Source organism: Atractosteus spatula, chromosome 9 (genome assembly GCF_055471065.1).
Source record: "Atractosteus spatula isolate fAtrSpa1 chromosome 9, fAtrSpa1.hap1, whole genome shotgun sequence".
Lineage (NCBI taxonomy): Eukaryota > Metazoa > Chordata > Actinopteri > Semionotiformes > Lepisosteidae > Atractosteus > Atractosteus spatula.
In genome coordinates, this window is record NC_142714.1 from 48,085,827 (window position 1) to 48,108,525 (window position 22,699).

At 49.3% G+C, this 22,699-nt stretch overlaps 1 protein-coding gene across 1 annotated transcript; it reads right to left on the reverse strand.

Moving 5' to 3' along the window:
• Positions 1–6,061: 6,061 nt before the first annotated feature.
• LOC148828698 (uncharacterized) lies at positions 6,062–18,783 on the reverse strand. Its single transcript, XM_088925890.1, has 7 exons — positions 18,449–18,783; positions 13,601–13,754; positions 13,110–13,253; positions 11,822–11,950; positions 11,079–11,312; positions 7,910–8,035; positions 6,062–7,397 (listed from the first exon to the last, which is right to left on the reverse strand). The coding sequence occupies exons 1-7, from the start codon at positions 18,781–18,783 to the stop codon at positions 7,080–7,082; spliced, it is 1,440 nt and encodes a 479-aa protein (XP_088782016.1). The 3' UTR covers positions 6,062–7,079.
• Positions 18,784–22,699: the final 3,916 nt, after the last annotated feature.

The window sequence follows — 22,699 nt, forward strand, 5'->3', positions numbered from 1 at the left end:
GGTCTGAACCCCAGCCAGAATGCTCTTGCAGTGGCTCTTGCAGACCCCTCACAGATGCAGAATGAAAATACAGCCCTGTGTCCAGAGTGATTATTATTTACCTAAACTAGAATATAATACAAATAATAATGAGATGATTTAATTAAGAAAGATATTAGACGCAAGCAATGATCAAGAGGGGGTGGCTGCGTGAGAATATTTGATACTGCGCTTACACAGTAACAAAGCTGGAAGGTTAAATAACTCACTTCAGAGACTCACTAATCTTTTAAGCAAACGTGATTAATTTGCTTGGCTTTGACTTGATTCTGCAGAAAATTGCATGTATGTCTGGAGGGTGGAAAGACTGCATGAGTTTGAGTGTATATTAGTTCAGAGGAAACCATGACTGTACCAACAAATGCAAGTTTAGTACTTCAAGTACTTCAGAATTGTCTTTCTTGCATACAAGCAGTACAGCAGGTTCTGAACACAGCCGACTGGTCGGTAAAGACACAACTGCAGCAGGCTGTGCCCTTCAGTCAGAGCATGGTGGGAGCTCGTCTTTCCCAGAGTCTGCAGGGATGATGGGATGCAGTGACAGCCTGAGGCGAGGAGCTCCACAGGGATGGGGACTGTCCACATGTGTGCTCATGAGCAGGAAGAGGTTCCATATGTCATTCTAAACCGAGGGGGCGGCATTGTCTTAATCAGAAATATCATAGCTTTGCAGTGATGTCATGCTCCTGTCCACTTTCATGGCTCTGAGCAATAGGGCACAGCCAGGGAAAGTCCCCAGCCTGGTCTGAGTTACTGGCGTCACCAAGGACAATGCCAAGGCTGCCCACTGGAGGGTTTCCTTTTCCTGCTGTCGAGAAAGATGCAAGGAATAGCCGAACAACAAGGAAGTCGTGCAATTTCCAGTAAGTGCTCCCTCGAGTGCACTAGGGAGTCTAGAGTTTTCCTTTCCTAAATTTAGAATCACAATTTATTTATTTTATAAATACCTGTAACTCAATTTACTGGAGTAGCCTGTTGTGTTTTTCACAGCTAAGAATACCTCCACCGCAAGTGACAGATCTCTGATGGAAAAGCACCTGTTGAAACTATTAGAGCTATTTAATGCTTTTCCCCCAAGCCCTCCTGACAATCCTTTCTGTGACGCCCCACCCTCTAAGACACAAAGAACAAGTGACTCCCACACCCTGAAACACAAAAGCCTTATTCATGAAGGAGAAACCTTCCGGTGTCTTCCAAAGATGATCTATTTGATAAAACCAGTTGCTTCTCATTTGATATAATGCCATGTGAATGATTTATGAACTAAGAACAGGGAAAGGTTAATCCAACGCTGAACAGTAAAAAGAAGCAACATGTTTCGACTGTTAAATTTCTTCCCAGATGAGAGGTGACAAACTCTCTCCTTTCAGAGCAGGATTAACCTTTAATTGCTCCTTTGCAGAAGACGCACACTGACACAGCTCCCCGATTTAACCTTTTCTGTGAAATACGTGTGTTTAAAGCTCATGAATCAATGGACTGGAAAGGTAATATTTGACTACCACTCTACCCTACAGTACCATGTCCTTTTGGTCCATAATACAGAAAAGCAAACAGGTAAAAGAAGAAGAAGATCACTTTACTGGCCCTATACAATTTCTTGCATTAGGAATTTGTCTTTTCACAGACCCCATCTTGCTCTCCATGAGACACACAGACAGGGAGAGGAGCTTGGGGTCAGAGCGCAGGGTCAGCCATTTATACGGCGCCCCTGGAGCAGCTGGAGTTAAGGGCCTTGCTCAGGGGCCCAACAGAGTAAGATTCCTCTGCCGGCTGCGGGATATGAACTGGCAACCTTCCAGCCACAGGCGCAGATCCTGAGCCACAGAGCCACCACCACAACTGGACTAAAATGGGAGCCTGAGACAAAGATCTCTAAAGAGCTGGGGTGACTTCTTAAAAACAAGATCTGACAGTTAGTCAGATTCAGTTCAGCTTCACTTCCCCTGTGTCCCGGCACTCACAGGGAGTGCTCACTGTCACCCAGCTGTGCTGCTGGGGTCAGCAGGTGCTCCTGCTCAGGTCGGTGCTGTAGCCCTGATCCCTCAACTGGCACAAGACTAAAGGTAAGGTCATGACTGGAGCCTTTTAAATGAGAACATTCTGATTTTTTCATAGTCTAATCAAACAGGTGTAAGAGTCAAAGACGGCCCCAGCTTACTTTCTTACAGAGCACTCGTACAAGTTGTTAATAAAATATTAATGGTTCAGGAGAAACTAACAAAAACACGAGATGATTTTGCCCTTCCTTTCAGGAGTGGGAAACGTGTGGGAAATGCTGATGAATTCTCAAGTGTCTCTTGCTCTAACCTGGCTCCCAGTCAGGCAGCCTTACAGCTGAAGGAAGCATGTTCATATGCAGAACAGGACCAGAACCCCTCCTTCTGCAGAACAACATCAGCTGAATTTACAAATTAAATGTAAAGGCCTGGAGGGCATGACAAAGCTTTGGATATAAAAGCAGCTGTAATCAGTAATTCTCTTCTGCCCCCTAGTGGCAGACTGTTAGAAGAACACAAATAAGATGGCTGATTAAACTACTCACTCTTCTTGCTTCTAAATTTTCATTGGATTTAGACCACAGACAATAACCCTGGGCCTACAGGGTCTCTAGGTCTCTTTAAATTGAATTTTCGTATTAGGGCTATAATTTCTTGATGTGATAATGCACATGTTCATATGAAGCACAGTCTAGATCCTATTGGATGGGTAATGGATCTATTGGAATGGACCTATTGACGAAGTGCACTATCATCCTGATACCCGTTGAAAAGGACTCAAGAAGTCAGTCAAGGAAACGTAAAACCTCACATGCAATACAATCTTAACTCAACCACAAAAGCCCTAGGCACATTCTGTGTATTTACCTGTACATATTCAAGAAGACATCAGGGCTGAGGAGTTTAAGGCGGCTGAAATCAGATTTTAAATTAAATTACTTTCCTTGTATCACTTCTTATGCCCTTTTCTTAATCTTTTGCATTTCCAAGTTGTCTGATTTTGCTTAAATTCCCTCTACACCTCATCGTGCAGTGTGTTATGACGCTGGATTTTCAGTACTGTAGGTATCAAAGAGAAAATGAACTCTCTTTTCCATTTCCCTCCATGCTGGTCAGGAAAGATGTCTGAATTTGAGCTAAATGCACAGTTAGCTCCTTTCCTGCAAGTCTGGACCTTCCTCCCAAAGCTTAAAACGAGCAGGTGGTGCTCTGAGCAGTGAGGCTAATTTCACACAGTAAAGCGATCATGCACCTAATGGGAATGTTAACTGCCCCTACCTACAAAAGAGCTTAGCTTAGCTTTGCGCTGTTAATTGGGTTTTATTCCCTTCAGAGAATGTAGCTCGGTGAAAGCCAGCCCACACTGGGAAAAGAGCAGCATTAAATAAAATACCTGCTTTTCCTCATTTGACTCAAAAGCCCTTTTAATTACAAGCGTAATGGAATAATCGCAGTTCACAAACCAGGCCCAGGCCAGACGTTTCATGTTGAGCATAGAGGCATTGAGTTCTGTCTGTGGCATCTTAGCAAAACTGTCTGAGTATTCTTGCCTTTTTTTTCTCTAAAAAAGTATGACCAGAAAAAGTCTGAGCCTGCTGCATCCCCGTTTTAAATCCTTAAATTCATCTCTCAAGTAATGTCCTGGGATTTATCGGGACCCCGCCTGCACACAGCTCACTGCTCACTGCCACAACCGAGAGGAATGTTAATCCATTATGTTATTAGTGGAACCGGCTGATTAATTGCCACCAGGAATGAGGAGAGCGTGGTATGAGTGGGGGCAGTGTGGCTGAGTCCTGATTCTCCTTCAGAGGCTGGAGTCATAGTAACACACATAGTTCAGGTGGGTAAGCTGCGTCAGCGTGCGTAGGCTGCAAAGGAACAAGTAACAGTTTGTTCCCTGCTAAAAAGAGAAGAAAAGAAACACAATGTTTCGGCTGCGGAGCCTTCTTTGAAGGCTCACCCAAAAAATGCCCCACAGCTGAAATGTTGTGTTTCTTTTCTTCGCTTTTCAGCAGGGAATAAGCCTTTACTTGTTCCGTTACACACACATGCACAAATACAAAGACATTCACACATCTTTCCGTCAGAAAAATGGCTTCGAGCCCACTAATCACACCTCTTACAACTATCGTCCTTTAAACTCAGAGCAATTTTGCGATCTCTTCCTTCGAAGGCAAGGCTCTGGTGGAGATCACGAGCAGGCAGGCTGTCTGCTCTCTCCTTGATGAACAGGGGAGAACGCAGTCTTAAACACACGTGAGCGGTGTTTGGAAACGCATTTGACCCTGTGTCTGCTGTCAGCAATGGGAAATGACTTTGGGAAACCGAATGAATACTTCCTGACTGAGAGGCAGGTGCACTTGAATTATTTTTGCTGACGAGAGGCTGCTGGGGTGGACAGCCTTCTTTTTCACCTAAAGCGGACTTTCGCTCTGTCCACGTGTCTCCTCACGTCTCGTTTTCCGACCGCGAGACAACCTCGGGCAGAGGCCACCTGCAGACAGAGGCGACTTGACGCTTTTCCAAATGTCAGCGACCCGCGTTACGACTCAGGCTGTCAGCGATGTGTTCTGGAATAGAGACGTGTTCTGGAGTGCCGTGTGACAGCACAGCCCCTTCCCGTCGGCTCTCACGAGCTTTTCATCTGGATAGCAGCTGTCAGCTGTCCCTGAAGGACTGTCACAGCAGGCAGCGCCCGGCCTGACACAACTCAGTTCTTCTTGTTGGTGACAGACAAGCAATAAGGGAAACGCCTTCATAAAAGCAACAATTCTGACTCTCCCACGCAAGAGCTTTCCTTCCTAATTCTCAGTATTCATCGTCTCTATCGAACCAATCAACCAATCAATCAATGAATTAATCAATGATTGCCTTCACAGTGTGCATTTTAAAGTGTTTTGCAAGTAATCAATTTTTTTTTCTCATAGCTGAAGAGAAATAAGGGTCATATAAAGTCATATCAAGTAGTAGTCAGCTATCCACAACTTGAAACGTAGGATCAGGGGTCTCCAGTCCTGGTCCTGGGGAGCCAGTGTGTCAGCAGGTTTTTCTGGGTCTCTGAACAGCTGGGGGAAAATGTTAAACTGGCCCAATTAATTCCACAATGAGTTCATTTTGCTCATTTAAACCATCTAAGAGCTGAGCTGGAAGGAAAACCTGCAGACACAGCAGCCCTCAAGGTTTAGACACAAGGAATGAGGGCAGCAGAAGACTGTGTGTGAAAGCAGAATCGTTCATGGGCGTTTTGTGAAAACTTGGCCAATCTCCCTGCTATAGGATGGGGAAGCCAGGACTCTGGGAAAAGGTGACCAAGTGGTACAGGTGGCTCTGTGGCTAAGGATCTGCTCCTGTGGCTGGAAGGTTGCCAGTTCGTATCCCGCGGCCGGCAGAGGAATCCTACTCCGTTGGGCCCCTGAGCAAGGCCCTTAACCCCAACTGCTCCAGGGGTGCTATATAAATTGTTGACCCTGAGCTCTGACCCCAAGCTTCTGTCCTTGTGTGTGTGTGTGTCACGGAGAGCAAGTTGGGGAATGCGAAAAGACAAATTCCTAATACAAGAAATTGAATATGGCCAATAAAGTGATCTTATAACTGGAGATGTGGTGGAGGAGGGATGGAAAAACATCCAAGGAAGAGGAGAGGGTGGAGGATGGAAATCTGAGAAACTACATCAGGATTTGCTGTGGGTTGTGGCAGCTGAGCTTGATTAGTCCGGCAACCCTCATCCCTCCCGAACCTTCGTCAGAATTCCATTTAGTCTGGTCTGAAGCCACTGTAAGCTTAGATGTGTCAGGGGTGGACAGCTCTAGTCTCCAGGGGTCAGAGTCCTCCAGGTCTGGAGACTTGATTTGAGCCTGTCATGTGAGTAACAGGTCAATTAAGATGAGCAGATGACACTGCCCCCCCCCCACCCGATGTACACTGTTAGAATGTATTCGTCCACTCATCACTTTCTCACATTCACTCTCTCATCTTGCAATAACCCAGACTGAATCAAACAAGACAGATGTAGTCAGGCGTTCCTGTGGATTTCATTTCACTCTTTACTGCTTACTGTCATCATCAGGGAACCTAAGACAATGTTGATAGGCTTCCCATTACCAAGAAAAACACATCATCTATTTTATAAATTAATGGAAAGACATAATGTTTAGAAAAAGTATAAAAAATAATTATGTAAAACAAGTTAATAGACAAATGTTTTTTAAAGTCTTTGAGACTTAGGCAAAGTTAATACATGTTAATATGTTCTAAATTGCATTTTAATGATTAGTGCATAATTTATCTCAGCTGCTTCGTTCCTGACACTTTGGAACTTGACGTTTTATCAAGCAGGATGCTGGCAGAGCTCGGGTGAGAGGCTGGCAGCTCGTGCTGCATGCAAAGCCAGCACCTCGCACTCTCACAGGTCCGCACTCCGACTCACTGCAGAGCCAAGCAACGGAAGTCTCACAGGACTTCCTCTTCAGCCCAGGACACAGGTAGTCACAGACTGGAGCTTCTGCTCCATTCCACTGCAGGAGGCTGGAGAAACCTGCCTTTTAAAAGCCAGTTTTTGATTGTCCTGACATCACTAAGGAGCTGGTTATATCAAAAGCCAGAGCTGAGGGTCTGGTATCCTGCAGCGCAGGAACAACATTCACACGTTAAGGCGCTAAACGACGGGGAGCTTATTTGAAGTGCTGCGGGCGCATGACCTGAAGTCCTGAATTGTGCAGCGAGACAGAAAAACAGGAAGTGGCACAGAGAGGGGGGGCAAGAGAGAGGAAGCGACCTGCCTGACTCACAGAGCCCCCCCCAGCGCTGTCGGTTTCACTGTGAAATACCAACGGCAGCTCAGTGGGAGTCAGGGGGCCGGTGCAGAGCTCGCAACAGTGTGAGCCCTCCGCTGAGTAATATAATACCGACACGGTCCACCCCCGGGAGGACCTCGCCCCGCCCAGCCCCAGTCAGGGGAGTGACGGAGAACAGCGGGGGTCAACGAGGAGCCCCCTCCCCCCGCGCGCCCCCAGAGTCCGCACGGGGTGCGGGGGCAGGCTAGTGGTAGTCTATGGAAAAGGGGGAGGCCTGCACTTCGGCGTGGCGCTGCTGGCGCTGGGCACGGGGGCACTCGGCGGGCTTGTGCCCGTGCCGCTCGCAGTGCCGGGAGCAGGGGGCCCGGCGGGGGGCGCCCGCCCGCTCCCTCTCCTTCTCCCGCTCCAGGTCCCGGTCCCGGTCGGCGGCCGGGCGCTCGTGCTCGTTGTTGCAGCGGTGGACCAGAACCGGGTCGCTGGGGGGCGACTTCTTCAGCAGCAGGCGCTGCAGCACCTGCTTGTCGGAGCGCTCCTTGCGGAAGTCGTCCTCGTAGACCTTCAGCTGCGGGGAGAGAGGGCAGGAGCTCAGGGCCCGGGTTTCCTGCTCCTGCTGGTTCGTTCCACTGACACACGGGCAGTTCCCCCCCCCCCCCAGTAACCCACATCCCTGTTCGCTTGAGCCCTCTCTCAGTTTCTGCCTCTGCTCTGTGAAAATCCCAGATAACAGCGTGACTCTGACAGCTTCCTCGCTTTCGTTTCCCTTTTTCAGAATGACAGTGGTTCCCCTCTGACGTGCTTTTGACTGTTTCCAAACACTTTCAGGAAACCGAAAAGAAATTTTGCTCCCGTGCAAAAAAACTTTTGAGATGACCCTGTAAATCAGGGAACTACAGCCTTGTTCCATGCCTTCACTCTAGCTGAGATCTAAATGATGTAACCGGTCCATTCCGCTACATAATTAGTACAAAGATTTCGAAACACTCCCTCACTGACCGGCTGAAGTTCCAGGGCCACTCCCTGTAATCTGTCCGGGGTCAAGGGTCGGGGGTCAGAGGTCACAGACCAGCCACTGACCTGCTCTTGTAGCAGCGCCATCTGCTGGCGCATCTCCCCCTCCTTCCTCCTCAGTTTGCTGTTCTCCAGCTGCATGCGCTCGCGGTCCTTGTGCTCCGTCTTGTAATCCGCCTCGTAGATCCGCGTCTGGAGGGAGAAGGGCAACGTGAGCTTAAAGCGCACTGCCAGCACACGGACTTACGCGGTCTGACAGTTGGCTTAATCGTTCCAGTTCTTCTAGGATGAGTTAACAAATGATTGACAATAGGGAGCGCTGTTGCACTGGGGGTTCCACGTGTCCATCGTCACTTCTGCATAATAACCAGAGTGGGGTGATGCTGAGCAGGGTGATTAATCAATATGAATTCTTACAACCTTTTCTTCAATTCTACATATTAGTCTTACAAAAGCCATTCTAACCCATCTGAATAAATGGAAACACGGCATTGTCTCATAGCGACACCAAGCTGTGTGCAGCAGCCCAATTCACAGCATCCATCCATTCTCGAAATTCTGCACCCAGTTCAGGGTCGCAGGCAAGCCGAAGCCCGTCCCAGCAAGCAACAGGCGCAAGGCAGGGTACGCCCTGGACAGGACGCCCGTCCATCATATTCACAGTAAACGTCCGCGTGTTTATAGCACATCTGGATTTCTGTATGAAATACATATTCATCCTTTTCAGGACAATGATTGCGTAATAAACCTTAAAAACCCCTGAAAAAGATCGGTTCATTAGTGCAAAGTGCTGGCACATGTGAAACAGAAGTAGCCACTCGCGACACTTGTTCGATACGGAGCAAAGAAAACGGGCAAGAGAAGCGACACAACTTGGTGTGCAGTCGGACTCCGTTCTGAATCTTGAGTTACAAAAACAGCAAAAATGGGCTGTCCACATCACACATCTCAGGGAATCTGGAAACTGAGCATTGAGAACCCTTTCACCGGGAAGTTTGACATCAAGCCCCGCTACACTGCACAAGTTGCCAAGTGTTTTTTGAGCCAAATCAATTGGCCAAAACATGTCCACATCAATACTGTTTTAACACCGAAAGAAAAGCAGTATGTGCTGGGAAAATAATTCAGACGACTGTCAAAAACAATCATTAAAACAATACCCGTGTCATTTTTAATGTGATTTTGGAAAGTGCTATTCAAGTCCTGGGTTCTGCTATGCAAATTAGTATAATGAGATGAAAATTGCTATACAAGCGCATTTCAATCCCAGCAGCCCCGGATTCCTGGCACCGTCACATGTTCCCTTCTGCCAGCTGATTCTTCTATAATCATATTCATTTCAATGCAAAAGTAATAGTCCTCGCTGGGATCACGGCTGGCAGGGATGATTCCGATCCAGGACAAAGGAACGTCTGTGTCTTCTCCAGAAAAGAGATCCCCCCCAGGAAAGCCTGCTTCAGAACCCGGAGCTATTCACCCCGAGACCAAGATTAGTCTCAAAATCTAATCACAGGGCCAGCCAAGGCCATTGGTGTTCAATCGCGTTCCTTGCCGGTCTTAATATTAATTCCATATTCGCTTTTCTGGACACTCCACTCAAAGTGTTCTACAGGTAATGGGGACTCTCCTCCACTACCACTACTTGGCCAGAACACCGGGGGTAACAGCCCTACTCTTTTTGAGAAACGCCCTGGCATTTTTAATGACCACAGAGAGTCAGGACCTCGGTTTTATGACTCATCCAAGGGATGGCACCTTTTTACTGGTCCAACTAACACCATTTCCAGCAGCAACCTTACTTTCCCAGGAGTCTCCCATCCAGGTACTGACCAGGCTCACACCTGCTGAGCTCCAGTGGTGCAGGGTGATATAGCTGCTGGCTGTCTTATGGTAATCAATACCACTGCTGAATTAAAAGGAACAAGACCAACTGGTGGCTGACTCTGGGTCGAGGGTGGGCTCAATCACTTCTCCAAACTGCAGACAGAGACGACGGCGGCGTGCTGTCCGCTCCAGTGCCGTCCTGCAGTGTGGCGCCAGGCGCGCCCCGACACTCTCCCGGTCCTGACCCGGCAGTCACGGGCCAGAGCTGATCCAGGTGTGACTGCAGATTGCCATGCATAATATTCCCCCCCCCCCCCACTGTTTGGTCTGACACATCACACACACCCCCTGGCTTCACGGATCAGGATGAAAGAGACATGACGGATGGATGTTCGCACCAGCCCCGCACCCATGGGTGCAGCATCTAGGACCAAAGCAGAAAAACGAACAGCACACACACACGTCGCAGCCAGGCGAGGTGAGGTCTGGAAAGCACATTGGCTGCAAGAGCAGAGGCGCGCTACTGTTCCCCTCTGGCCCTGCCATTCTCGATGGCCATAACAGCTGTGAGAGACCCCATCTTTATCAAGGGATCCCCTGTTGAAAGCTACCGATCCCTGCTAAACAAGACTCCTTTTAGCGCAAAGTTACAAACAACAGCACAGTACTGTAGAAGACACACCCACCATTTTTACTCACCCTTGCTATACCAATGCACCCCCAAATTTGTTATAAGACAAATAACCATAATGCTGACAAAAGCAACCTAGGATTACACACGGAAAACTGAAACAAATAAAAAAGTCCTAGATTTAAGGTCATTGGTCTATTCGGCAGAACTGACATTTCTCCCAGATTTCTTCACATCCTCCCCTTTTCACTGCAAGGCCCTCGGTAATGAAAGCAAAAATAGCAGATGAAATGCCAGGGATGAATCAGCTCATCAGTCAAGTACACGGGTTCAGAGAATCTTGATGAGGGAATTCCCTTTTGCAGACTAGGGCGAAGTTACAGAACAGTGCCACTGGATGGCACTGTGGTACCATTTGCAAATTTCCTAAGCATAGACAGTGTCGAGTTTGCTTTGTCACTTTACCAGGGCAAAATACTGTGGCAATTGAAAGTGCTTAGAGTAGGTTTCTTTTAAAGGTGATGGTATTCTTCTGACAGGTGCAATAAATACATTTTAGCATACAGTATATACAAAGCATGCAAACTGGTAATCCATCGTGACAATCTCAGTATATATATAAGATATCACCTCATGTACACAGAGGCATGTTGGACACATCAGTGCCTTGGGATGCTTCATCTCACAGACAAGCCACTTGAATGTTTGCATGATTTAGGATGCCAGTATCGTCCCCCAGATCCTAAGATTTGACAAAAAAGCTGTGAAGGCTCTGCTCACCTGGCACCTGAGGGCTTCCAGCTGCTCTTTCAGGTCTTGCACCTCCTTCACCCTGTCCGGCTGTCCCTCGACTGTCCTGCAGGGGAAGCTCCTGCCTCCCTGTTCTCGGCCCTCCCTGTCTGGGCGGGCAGCGGTCTCCACCGGAGGCGGTGATTGGCTGGAACCCCGGTAGTGAGCTCGAGGGGGTTCGGCCAGACCTCCCACCTCGGGGGGTCTGCACACCTCGAGGCCGTTCTGTAAGAGGGGCAACAGGCGAGAGTGGGGGGGGGAATAAGTGCGTGTATATAACTGCGCACATGTGTGCACATGTGTAAGTGCATATATTTGCGTGTGCATGTTTGCGTACATGTACTCGTGTATTTACCTGTGCGTGTGCATGTGTGTATAAATGTGCATGTGCATGGTCGTGTACATATGCATGTGCCTGTACATGTGTGTTCACATGCATGTTTGTGTACATGTCTGTGTCCATGTGAATGTGTGTGTGTGCACGTGTGTAAGTGCATATATTTGCGTGTGCATGTTTGCGTACATGTACTCGTGCACTTACCTGTGCGTGTGCATGTGTGCATAAATGTGCATGTGCATGTTTGTGTACATATGCATGTGCATGTACATGTGTGTTCACATGCACATTTGTGTACATGTCTGTGTCCATGTGTGTGTGTGTATACATGTGTGTGTTTGTGTACATGTGCTTGTGTATTTGCCTGTGTGTGTGTATGGGGGGCAGGGACACTCACCAGCACACCCCAGTCCCGGTCAGAGGCAGTGCGGTGCAGACGGCCCTCCAGCAGGCGGACGTACTCCTGCAGGTGCTGGTTCTTCCTCAGCTCCTGCAGCAGAGTCTGTTCGTAATACTCCCTCTTGCTCTGGAGAGACAGAGGAGCCAGCCGGTTCACAGAGGCCAGCAGCGGACCGACTCACATACAGCCCAGACACCCAGACAGACAGCACAGCTGCGTCATTCTGAAGAGACAGCAGCTCAGTGAATGTAGAGTCTCCTCTTACTTCCACACAGGGGAGCTGATGAAAGGTTACAAACATGAGGTGGATATCTAGTCCTACCCTATCAACAGCTTATTTGGTTGTTAACGGATTTATTTTCATCTAGGTGAAGAATCTGTATTTAAGCGGCAATAAGCTCATAATGTGAAGAATTGCCTTCTATTTTCTTAATTTCCCTGCTTGATTCTGGTTCTTGTTTCATTGTCATACCTGAGGCGGTTTCTCAGGCTGACTGGCCTGTAGCATTCAAGGTACTGAAAGCTTGAATCGAACGCCCTTGAGCTCTCTGTTCTTGTCTGAAGCAGCGGTTTCCAGCCCTAGTCGTGGAGGAATCCTGTCTGCTGATACTCATTACAACTGAGCTCTACTGCTCCAGTGCTCACGGATGACTCCACTGACCTGCTTGTTTGTTTAGACTTTTATGTAACCTGTTTCTTCTTTCATCGCTGCGGGTAAAAATACACCACTTCAAGGGGGCTGTTTCCAACAACTTCATCATACAGAGTTTTACACAGCCTCTCCTTAACGTGCTGCTATTTCTGACCCAACAGCTCCTAGTAGATCATGAACAGACAGATGGGAGGGATAGTATTGGACACACCCATAGTGGGAGGGTTGTATTGGACACGCCCACAGTGGGAGGGTTGTATTAGACACGCCCATAGTGGGATGGGCAGTAATGGACACGCCCATAGTGGGATGGGCAGTATTGGACACGCCCACAGTGGAAGGGGTGCCATTGGATACGTAATGGGCTATTGGACAAGCTCACAATGATGTTACATCCTAGATACATCCATTTGACATGACACACCTGAATGAGGGCAGTCCTGAAATTTAAAATCTCGCACAAGGTTGATACTAACTACAAAACCCATTTGACCCTTTAAGAGCTGGAAACAAAATTCCAAATAATCCCCAAATAAAACGGAAAATCAGTGAGCCTGTGATTAAGAACCCAGCTGGGACCCAGATTGGGAGCCACGGCCTCAAGCAGAGGGAGGCGCCGTCTTTGAGCGTCACCTGCTCGTGCTCCAGCTTGAGCAGCAGCCGGCCGTTGTGCTGTTTGAGCGCGGTGCTCTCCTGCTCCAGGGCGCTGACTCTCTGCTGCAGGCCCAGCGTGGTGCTGCGGTAGATGTGGTCCCACTCCTCGTTTAACTTCATCAGCTACCGGCAGGGAGAGAGAGAAGGGGGCGGGGTGGGAGCATGAACGAGGAGGAGCAGAGAGACTGTGCATTTGGCATGTGTTCTGGGACGTGTGGGTGAGTGTGCAAAGGGTTACAAACAAGAGGAGGCCTGTCACTGTCCAAGCATGTTGTGTCTAAGTGCCCACATCTGTGAGAAAGGCAATCGCACCTCCCCCAGTTTACACCATCCTACAGCTTTAATCCAACAGGCTGAACAATTCGTCCAGCTTTAAATATTTCTTCATGAACTGATCCTGTAGCTACAAACAACCCTAAAACAACTGAAGGTTTTGCGTGGGACAAGGGCAGGGCGGGGGAGTCCCTCACCTCCTTGTTCAGCCTGCGCAGCTCCGTGTTCTTGTTCAGCAGCAGCAGCTTCTCCTCGTCGGCCGAAGTCACCGACATGCTCTCCGTGATCAGGGTCACCTGCTCCTCCCCGGACAGCAGCCGCTCCCCCTGGGACCCAGCCAGCGAGGCTCCCCTGCGACACACAGGCGGGGCACACGGTGAGCACATGGTGCCTTTGCACAGAGCAGCTGGGCCGGACCTGCAGAAGCACCTGGAAGGGCTGCTCAAACCCGGGCCTCGTCACTGGCAGACTGGGTCTAGATCTTCCCCACACACATCTGGCTAAGGACTACTGGCAGGTAGGGTTAGGGTAGCGTTAATGGAGGGCTGGGATGAGGCCGTCAGCATTCTGTCAGCTCTCCTCCTGTGAAGACCTGGGCGCCTGCCGGCTTGCAGCCATGTCAGCGAGAGGAGTACCACTGCTCCAGCCGGCCCTACCTGTCCTGCCAGAAGCACCGTGGAGCTCACAGCATGGGCAACGATTCTGCAGGTGGGTATGCTGGGGGCGCAGGTGAGCCAGGTCCTAAACCGTTGCATATCGAGGGTGCATGCGGGAATTTGGAATCAGCCATTACAAACGTATGAAAAAAGAAAAGATCAAGCACACACTTCCCTCCTGCCCTCTGCCATCACTACACTACACTACAAGGCTGTATTACTTGTCTGAGGTGCAAATAAGCTCCTGCGTCAGGTCGTAGAGGGACACCACAAGGCCAGGATCGGGATCAGGTGTGTTGGATTACAGGCTTGGGCAGAGAGCAGGACAGAGGCCTTCAGCCCTCTTCTTAGTCTCCCATGACTGCTGGGTAGTTTTCTACTGTAGACCTGAGCTGGAATAGATTTGCTTTCTCATGCGATTTGTCATCCCCCTGTCACAGTAAAGATCAGATGATCTGGGCAGAATCCTGACAACTGTGTGACATCTTGAGCAGGTGGCACCCGGGCATTCTGGGTAAGCTGGGCATTCTGTCATCCAGATGTGCCCTTTACCCAAAACAATTCCCTTAGATGAAGCATAAAACCAAAGGCCTGACTCTCAGTGGTCATTAAAAATCCCAGGGTGTTTCTCGAAAAGAGTAGGGGTGTTACCCTGGTGTCCTGGCCAAATTCCCCTTGGCCCTTAACTATCATGGCCTCCTAATAATCCCCATCTCCCATTCCTGATATGGCAACACAAAAGGCTGGCTGCTGCTGCAGCTGCTGTGTCAAAGGAGCTCAGCTATGCGTATGTTTCAGACTGAAGTTTGACGAAACAGCCTCCGGGTTTGGCTCTCCAGGGGTTTTCGTAATAAGTTTAATTCAGAACTACTCATTGCTCATTGCCTCTTTGCATCTCTACAGCATGGTGAAGCCTCTTGAAACCTGAAACACACAGTGAAAGAAAAAAAACCCCAGCAAACGCAGCGTCTCCTGTCATGACACAGGGACTGGAGGGAATCACCCCTCTCTTCCTCTGATACCAGTTTATGGGGAAGGGGCTCTGCCCCTCCTACCTGTGACCCCTGTGACCTGGAACTTCCCCCGGCTGCACACCCAAACCACACTCATGCTCAGATGACCCACTGACTCACTGAGAATGCCATTTGCTTTGACATTCACAATGGATTTAATTCCTGGGGGTTGTCCACGATTTTTAAAGTCCTGTTGCTGAGCCAGCAGAGTGAAAAACCATGAAATTTTAGTTGACCTACTTAAAAATAAAAACCACATGGAAAGGAAACTGCCGAGCACTAGCAAGTGACTGCATATAGGCAGCACGTGCACAGCTCCATTTCACCTAACGTGATCAGGACAAATGTGCTAGAGTACAGTTCTCAATAAAACAAAGAGGGGGAATGTATAGTTTACCCCAAACCGCCAACAGTGTCACATTACATTTCAAAGAAGGACAGAAAAAAAACCTGCAAGGTTGCAAAAGTAGCAGTAATATCCAAAGAAGCAAGTAGCCCCGGCTGTTCGTTTCCAAGTTGTCTAATACCGATTTTTTTGTTTCTTTCCCTTTCTTGTGTCCCATCAGTCGGGAAACGACAGTAAAAAAGTGGCAGCTTGTGATCAATGGCTCGGTGAATACTGATCGATATGAACTGCGCAGAGGAAGGAAATGGGAAAGACTGAAGACCGATCTGCCTGGGGCTTTATCAGACCATCCCAGTCTGTGGTTGAGCTCACAGCCCAGCCCGAACCTTGCCACCATACAGCCCATCGCAGCTGGATAATCCACGTTTTAAATAGAAATGGAGTGTTTGTTTACCAGCCTCTAGACTGGCATGATGAATCCTAAGCCCTCCTCTCATGTTGCTCCTGGGGTCATTTTCTTCCCAGACTGGTTGATATGCAGTCTTCCTAGTGGCGCAGAGTCAGTGTCCCTCCAGTACCCACAGTTCTGTGTCAGAAGCAGCTGGATGTGTTAAGGCTTCACAACTCCTGCTCACCTATCAGGCTGCTCATGGCTGTTCCTCTGGACCTACTGACTTACTACCTTCCTCCTCCCCACCTGTACGCCCGACCCCGGTCTCCTGTCTGTCCCCCACTGTGGGTGACAGGGCCTTCTCCTGCCGAGTCACATCCCCAAGGACATCAGGGAGTCACCTACCCTGAGCTCAGAACTGTCTTCTCCAGAGAGACTTTGACTTCATCGGATCTGTGTCTGTCCCTTGCATCTTCTTCTGCATTATAACCCTTGTTTTTAATTGTGCTGATTTTGTCAGACCTCTTCTCCTTATGAACTTTTTTCTCTTACAGTAAAGCACCTTGAGCAGTCTTTTAAAGAGGCTTTATAAAATAAAGATGATGATTAACTCTTATTCCATTATTCACTGGCAGTGGTTAATTCCCTCTCTTCCTCATTGGGAAAGTCGGAGGTGTGTGGTCTGCCTCTCCCCCTGTGTTGGAGCCCTGGCTGATATTCTCTCGGGGGCCACACCATGCCAACAGCTCTGCTCCTGCCCCAGCGCCTGCTTCTGGAGTCGTGGCCCCTGCCAGCACCTGAGCGATGCAGAGTTTATCCTGACCCACGAGCGGAGAGGAGAGAAAACTGGACAATCCGAGCAACGCTGACTCATGGGGGAGATTCATTTTGACTACCCAGTTCATTTGTTTTTCATGAGTTGTCCCACTTTCGGAACAATGCAATCCCCCTCCCACAGCTTCCAGTACTGGGGGGGGGGGACCCACCACGGTGGCCCTGCGTCATCATACAGAATTCCCCCTCCCTGCCTGAGGACCTCAGCTTGCTCTGACAGCTGCAGCCCTGCGGCACGGCCGCCAGGGGGCGCCGTGGGCTGCAGACTCCGAGAGGTCTTGCTCGCCTGGAGGAACGCGACAGGTGGAGGCCGCCGTGACTCCATCAGATCCGAAGGAGCATTTGAAGACGCATCCCCAGCGCTTGACCCATACCTAACCCTAAATCGCACCCCAACATCCCCATGCCGGACGCAGGCTCCGCCTGAACACTATTCACACGAGCCGCCTGTCTTTCATTCTCTTCACCTCACGCAAATATTCCACTCTGACCCTCAGCTTCATCCCCGTTCCCAACCCCTGGGCAAAAACCAGGCTCCCGGAACATTTATCACAGCGAGGCAGCCAAGAGTCAGCAAACACCTTTGCCTCTCAAACACCCGCACCTTTTTTTTCATATTTCGGACCCATCGCAAGTGAACCGGACCTAATTACAGACAGTCCCCTCTCCTGTCAGCCTCCTGCCCCCCGGAAGGACGCCTAGAAGAGAGGCTTCTTCACCGCTCAAGGAGCTTTAACCGCTGTATAACGCGGAGGGACAGAAAATGTCTTCCTTCTCTCGCCGGCTCAAGAAGCAGAAAAGCGCACGTCGCCAGACAGCACTCCAACTCCCCACCAGTGGCTCAGTACAGACGGGAGTGCTGTGCGGTGATTTTCATCGCCTGTGCGCTACAGAGAGAAACGATAGTGATCTCCACTCCACCGCAACTAAGGCACCGGCGAACTCAAATGAGTCCAGTGAAAGCCTAACCAGCATGAACGCAGTCACCACAGCGTCGGTTGTTGTGGGACTGAGGAAAGGGAAAAAAGTCGTATGGCAGGAGAGGTTGTGAGGAAAAGAGGTTGGAGGAAAAGAAAGAGAAATAAGGAGGCGTGTCCGCTAATTTTTCACATTTTAATAACGCGCCTTTCCGTACGAACGCGTTTCCGCCTGCCTTCGGCGTGAAAAGTGAAAATTGCGCCGCAGCGCCCCGCGGATCCGTCACGTGCGAACCTCGAGCGCGTCACCCACGGCCGGGGGATTTTCAGCGAGTGAAAGAAAAAAAAAACACACTTACACGCCGTGACCGAAGAACAATTTACAGGACGAATATCCGCTTACTGGAACCGCGCCGCAAATGCTATAGATGAACAATGCAATAGTGAAACGTAATGTTAGATTACTGGCATAACGTATCGCAATAAGTGATCAAACTCCGACAAACTCACTTGGCTCTTCTGCCACTGGCATACTCTACTGTACTACTGGTCACACTGAAGAGCGTCACTTTTAGACCCCCAAAACATGTTATCCGAACACAGCCTGTCTATAAACGGATACGGTTCTCGTTGAATTAAAAAAATACACATATGCACTACTTCTGATGTTGCTATTACCGTATTACCGTTAATAAAAGACCATAATTGCTGCATTATTATGATTGCTATTATAAGGCATAAAATCCAGAGATGCTCATTCAAGGTTAGTAATCGTAGGCCTTGTTTATGGCTAGTTTTGCCTGGCTGACTATAAGCCACTAAGTTCCTTAATGTTACAGAAACTTTGATTTCCTAAACGTTCGCGGACGCTTGTTAGCGCAAACTCACCCGCCGTCAGTCAGGCTGCCGCCGTCTCGCGCGACGCCGGGCTCACAGGGTCCCCGCAGGTGGAGCGAGCTGTCCTGGCTCGGAGAGCTCGGTTCCGACCCAGAGGGCACGGACTGCGGAGCCGAGAGAGAGCTGCCTTCCATCGTGTGGCCGAAGCACAGGGGGGCCGGCGATTGGAGAGAGCTGAAGAGAGACCGAAGTTCGGCTTTAACTTCCCTACCCCTGTGTCTCTCCCGTCCAGAGACAACGACACGACAACCGACTGCGTGCTCTGGCGAGACGGGAGTTGCTGGTTCAGTCACCGGCGCTGGAAGAGGAAGTTTCAAAATAAACATCTCACACGCAGGGCAAAACAGAGAGGTGTCTGAAAAGAGGAAGCGGCGTCAGTCACCACGGGGCTGTGGAAGCTGGAGTTCACCTTTTGTCACACTCCGGCGTGGACTGAACTTTCCGCTTCGGGGGCTCTTGGTGCGAATTGAGCCCCACCGCTGAGGAAACTCTGACCGAGCGGTGCCGGCGGACGCACTCGGATACTGTAATCTGTTGTGTATTTTCCTGACGACGGGGGGCTTTTTAATATGCGAGACACAACTTCCGACGTACGGTTCACGGGCACAGGTTTGCAGGCAGGTGTTAAGCTACTGCATGCCAGGCACAGATTCGTTTCCACAGACTGTTAAAACCTTACCGAAATAAATGTCAGGCCACACAAGGGACACTGCAGTAAACACGACAGGTGTAAGGCGCGTTGAGAATTTAAGGAATTAAGGTAAAAGGAAGAATATTCGTGGAGATGTTCATTTAGTTCATTCCTGGCGGCGTGCATTCGGGATGCACATGAGCGTACTTTTCAATTTGCAGAGAAACACGCCCGACGTTATACTACAGCGAAAGATGGAAGCATAGCCTTTTCGTGAAACGGGTCGGAGGGTCCGACTACTTCACGGTGTCGCGGCGGGGGTATGTGGTCTGAGCCGTGAGCTCATGCATGCGCTCAACAGGAAGTTCTGGGAGCGAGTCCGGGGAAATTCCCGGGACACTGGCGCGGGTCCAGCCGAGAAAGAGAAGCGCAGCCCCGCGAGTTTCTGTGGTGCCCAAGGCGCATCAGCTTTTCCGCGACAGCCACCACCCCGCCCCCAGCGCCTTTCGCCCCACTGCTGCCTTCTCAAAATAACCTGTCGCGCCCTCCCGCTGTGTGTGACGTTCGAAACAAAACAACAGCAAAAAAAGATTGCGTCTTCCCCATCAATGTAACACAGTACGCCAAAGCAACGCATTAACGGTCAGGACGAATGTACTGTACCGTCACGCCCCCCTAGCTTAACCACGGACAGTACACGCGGTGCGTCCAGCCCACGCACTCCTCCACCCACAGACACACGACACAGATTTAGCGGGCTTGTGCTTCTTGGGGTCCGTGGTAGACTCCACTTCGCCCTACAGCAGGAGGTCATCTGTTACGTCACATTTTCTGTGGGTGGTTTGACACGAAAACCTCAGGCGCAGGGGAGTGCGTGGGTGTGTGTGAATACACCTCCCACCCCACAGCCCACAGCCCACGTCGGAGGAAGGCCAGAGGGTCCTGAGCCCAGCTCGCGTCGGGTTACAAAAACAACAAAAAACACAGTAAACAAAAACAAAATCAGAGCAAGAAAACAGTAAATTTCCCTGTCTGGATGGTGAAACTACTGTTAAATGCTAAAAAGACATGTTGAACAAACAGAAGATCCCAGTATTAAAAACAACGGCCAGACCTCTAGCACAGAAGCAGTGATGTGCAATACTGTCAGAACAGGCCTGGTAGCCAATCACTGCCAGTAGTTTCTTAGCACTTTGCTATTATTGTTATTATAGGATAGTAATGTGACTGACATATATTAGACAGGAAACGTATCATTTTTATTACACATTTCTGCTGACGGTCATGATCTTTGCTTTATAACAGGGTGGACAGATATTTTAATTAGCCAGAATCTCTAAATAAATTCCGAAAAGGATAATCTGCTTTCTACCCAGCGAACAGTTGCAGTTGTCTTAGACGAAATTGCAGAGCCTTGAGTACAGAGTTTGTGCTCTTTAATGGACCGATCAACGGGGGACCCATACTGCTTTGAGCGAGGGTGTCCAGCCCCGGCCCCTGAGCTGTCCAGCCTGGCAGTTTCAAACGTATCCGTTAAACAGCCGAGCGATAAACAGCCGAAGCAACTGCACCATTAAGCAGGTGGTTTTGTTATATGAAGTGATTAACAGTAGAAGTCATCTGGAAATGTGAATTCCTTCAGCTCTGCAGAAACTGGAGTTTCCCTAATTGAGCAAATTACCCGCCTATAATTGATCAGTAAATCTGGAGTGTTCTCAGCTCCTCAGAAGGGGGTGATTTTGGGTGACAGGGTGCTTCTGCTCCCACGGACGTGTCCTGTGAAATCAGGACTGCATTTGCTCTGCCACGGACAGCCGGCTCTGCAGGCGGCCCCGCCACTTCAGAAAGCGAAAGAAGTCTTCACAGCTGGCTGGGAGCCACGTTTGGGTGTGTGTGAGCGAGAAGCAGGAAGGGCACCCATGGGTGCACAGGGACGCAGCTGTGCATCTGTGAATCCGACTGCCTGTTTGCACATAAGCCTGAGCAGCCTTGAAGTTCAGACAGACAGATAGCAGAAAGACCATTCAGAGTTACCAGGGGCAAGTCACTGAACTCTGAACTCACTGAACCGAAAACAGATAATTAAGATGCTTTTATGTCCCATAAACTCCTTATGTCTTCAATATCCAATACATTATACATTAGACCAGTCAAGGTATAGCTATACCCAGCTGATGAGCCCTCATAAGCTCGAAACAGTAGTCTGCAGTTGCTGGCCTTGATTTAATTAACACAGACAGCAGTCTGTTCGCCTGGTCCTGCTTTCTGATTTGTGAGTCTGTCCTAACTAGTATTCGTATATTCAAAGATAGATGTATTCACACCTAGATACACAACATACATAATTGGGTTTTCAGGACAGTGGTGTATGGTTACATGACCAGGAATGTATGTACTATTCATCATTCATCATAATACCAGTGAGTGGTATCAGTATGCCTAACAGAACTATGTACTGGCCTGTGAGTGAGTAGCGGTGTAATAGCTTTATTGACCGAGGTCTGCCGACAGGCCAAGGACAAATTGCACGTTTCAATACAGGGGAATCGATTTTTCTGAGCCAAGGGACTGGGGCAGATAGAGAGCCGATAGGAAGATGGAGGTCAGGATTTGAAGCTGCTGTTTGGTGTGCTGAGCAAGAGACAGGAATATATATCAAAACCTGAGGACAGCTGCCAAAAGCCACTTCAGTAGTCTGGACAGGTCCTAGTAAGTACGACACAGTGATGGAATGTACTGGAGGTTTGTTTGGCCTAGCTGAGGGAATGAAGAAGGGAACCCCCCTCCCTTTTGCAAGAAATGAGCCAGGGAGCTGCTGCAGGGGTGAAGATGGTTGGAGGGGAGCAAGAGAGATATGCAAAGGGATGTTCAGGTTGCAAGACAGGATCAGACATCCTCCAGAACGTCTGTTAAAAAGAGACCTGTGGTGGGGATGATAACTCTCAGGACTGAGGAATATGGAAAACCATTAACTTTATGTGCTGCAGCTGTTGTAGTGGCATCTTAACTGGATTTTAGTCCCCAGGCTTCACCTGTAGAGATTACTACCCAGCACACTGCCTCCAAACTCGACAGTTGCAGTGTGTTAGAGCCACTGTGGTGCCATAGCTACAGAATACAACTGTAACTTAAATATGTTTCTTGCTTACATCAATTCCTGCTAAAGCTGGATTTCTCAAGGGAAGTAAGGGGATGAGGCCCATCCTCCTCTGACCTGACCTCTGACCTTCTCTGGCCAGTGTTTTGACTCCCAGGAGTGCTTGTTTCTGCTCTCTGTCTGGGTCTCACGGTCCCCCTCCTTTCTGCCTCTGGTCAGTGATAAAAGTGTACTCCTGCGCCACCTGTAGAATCCGCAGCAGAGCAGTGTGCGAGTAACACCCATGTGCTACAAGCGTGATCGCTAAGCCCTTCCCTCTCAGCCACCTCTACCCGGCTTCCATTAATCCCACAAAACAAAAAATCGCAGTGGAGAGGGAGAGGCGAACGTGCTCAGGGTCAGGAAGGCCTCATGAAGTGGACAGCCAAGGCTGGGTGACATGCATGCAGCATTTCCCCGTAACTTCAACAGGAATTTGCATTGCACTTGTGTTCAACAGAGCTCTCTATGCAGA

Coding starts and splice junctions, on each gene's coding strand:
- LOC148828698 (XM_088925890.1), bottom strand. CDS start 18,783: ATGTTTATTTTGAAACTTCCTCTTCCAGCGCCGGTGACTGAACCAGCA. Junction 13,755..18,448: donor GGCAGCCTGACTGACGGCGG/GTGAGTTTGCGC, acceptor TGTGTGTCGCAG/GGGAGCCTCGCTGGCTGGGT. Junction 8,036..11,078: donor TGGAAGCCCTCAGGTGCCAG/GTGAGCAGAGCC, acceptor TTCTCCCTCCAG/ACGCGGATCTACGAGGCGGA.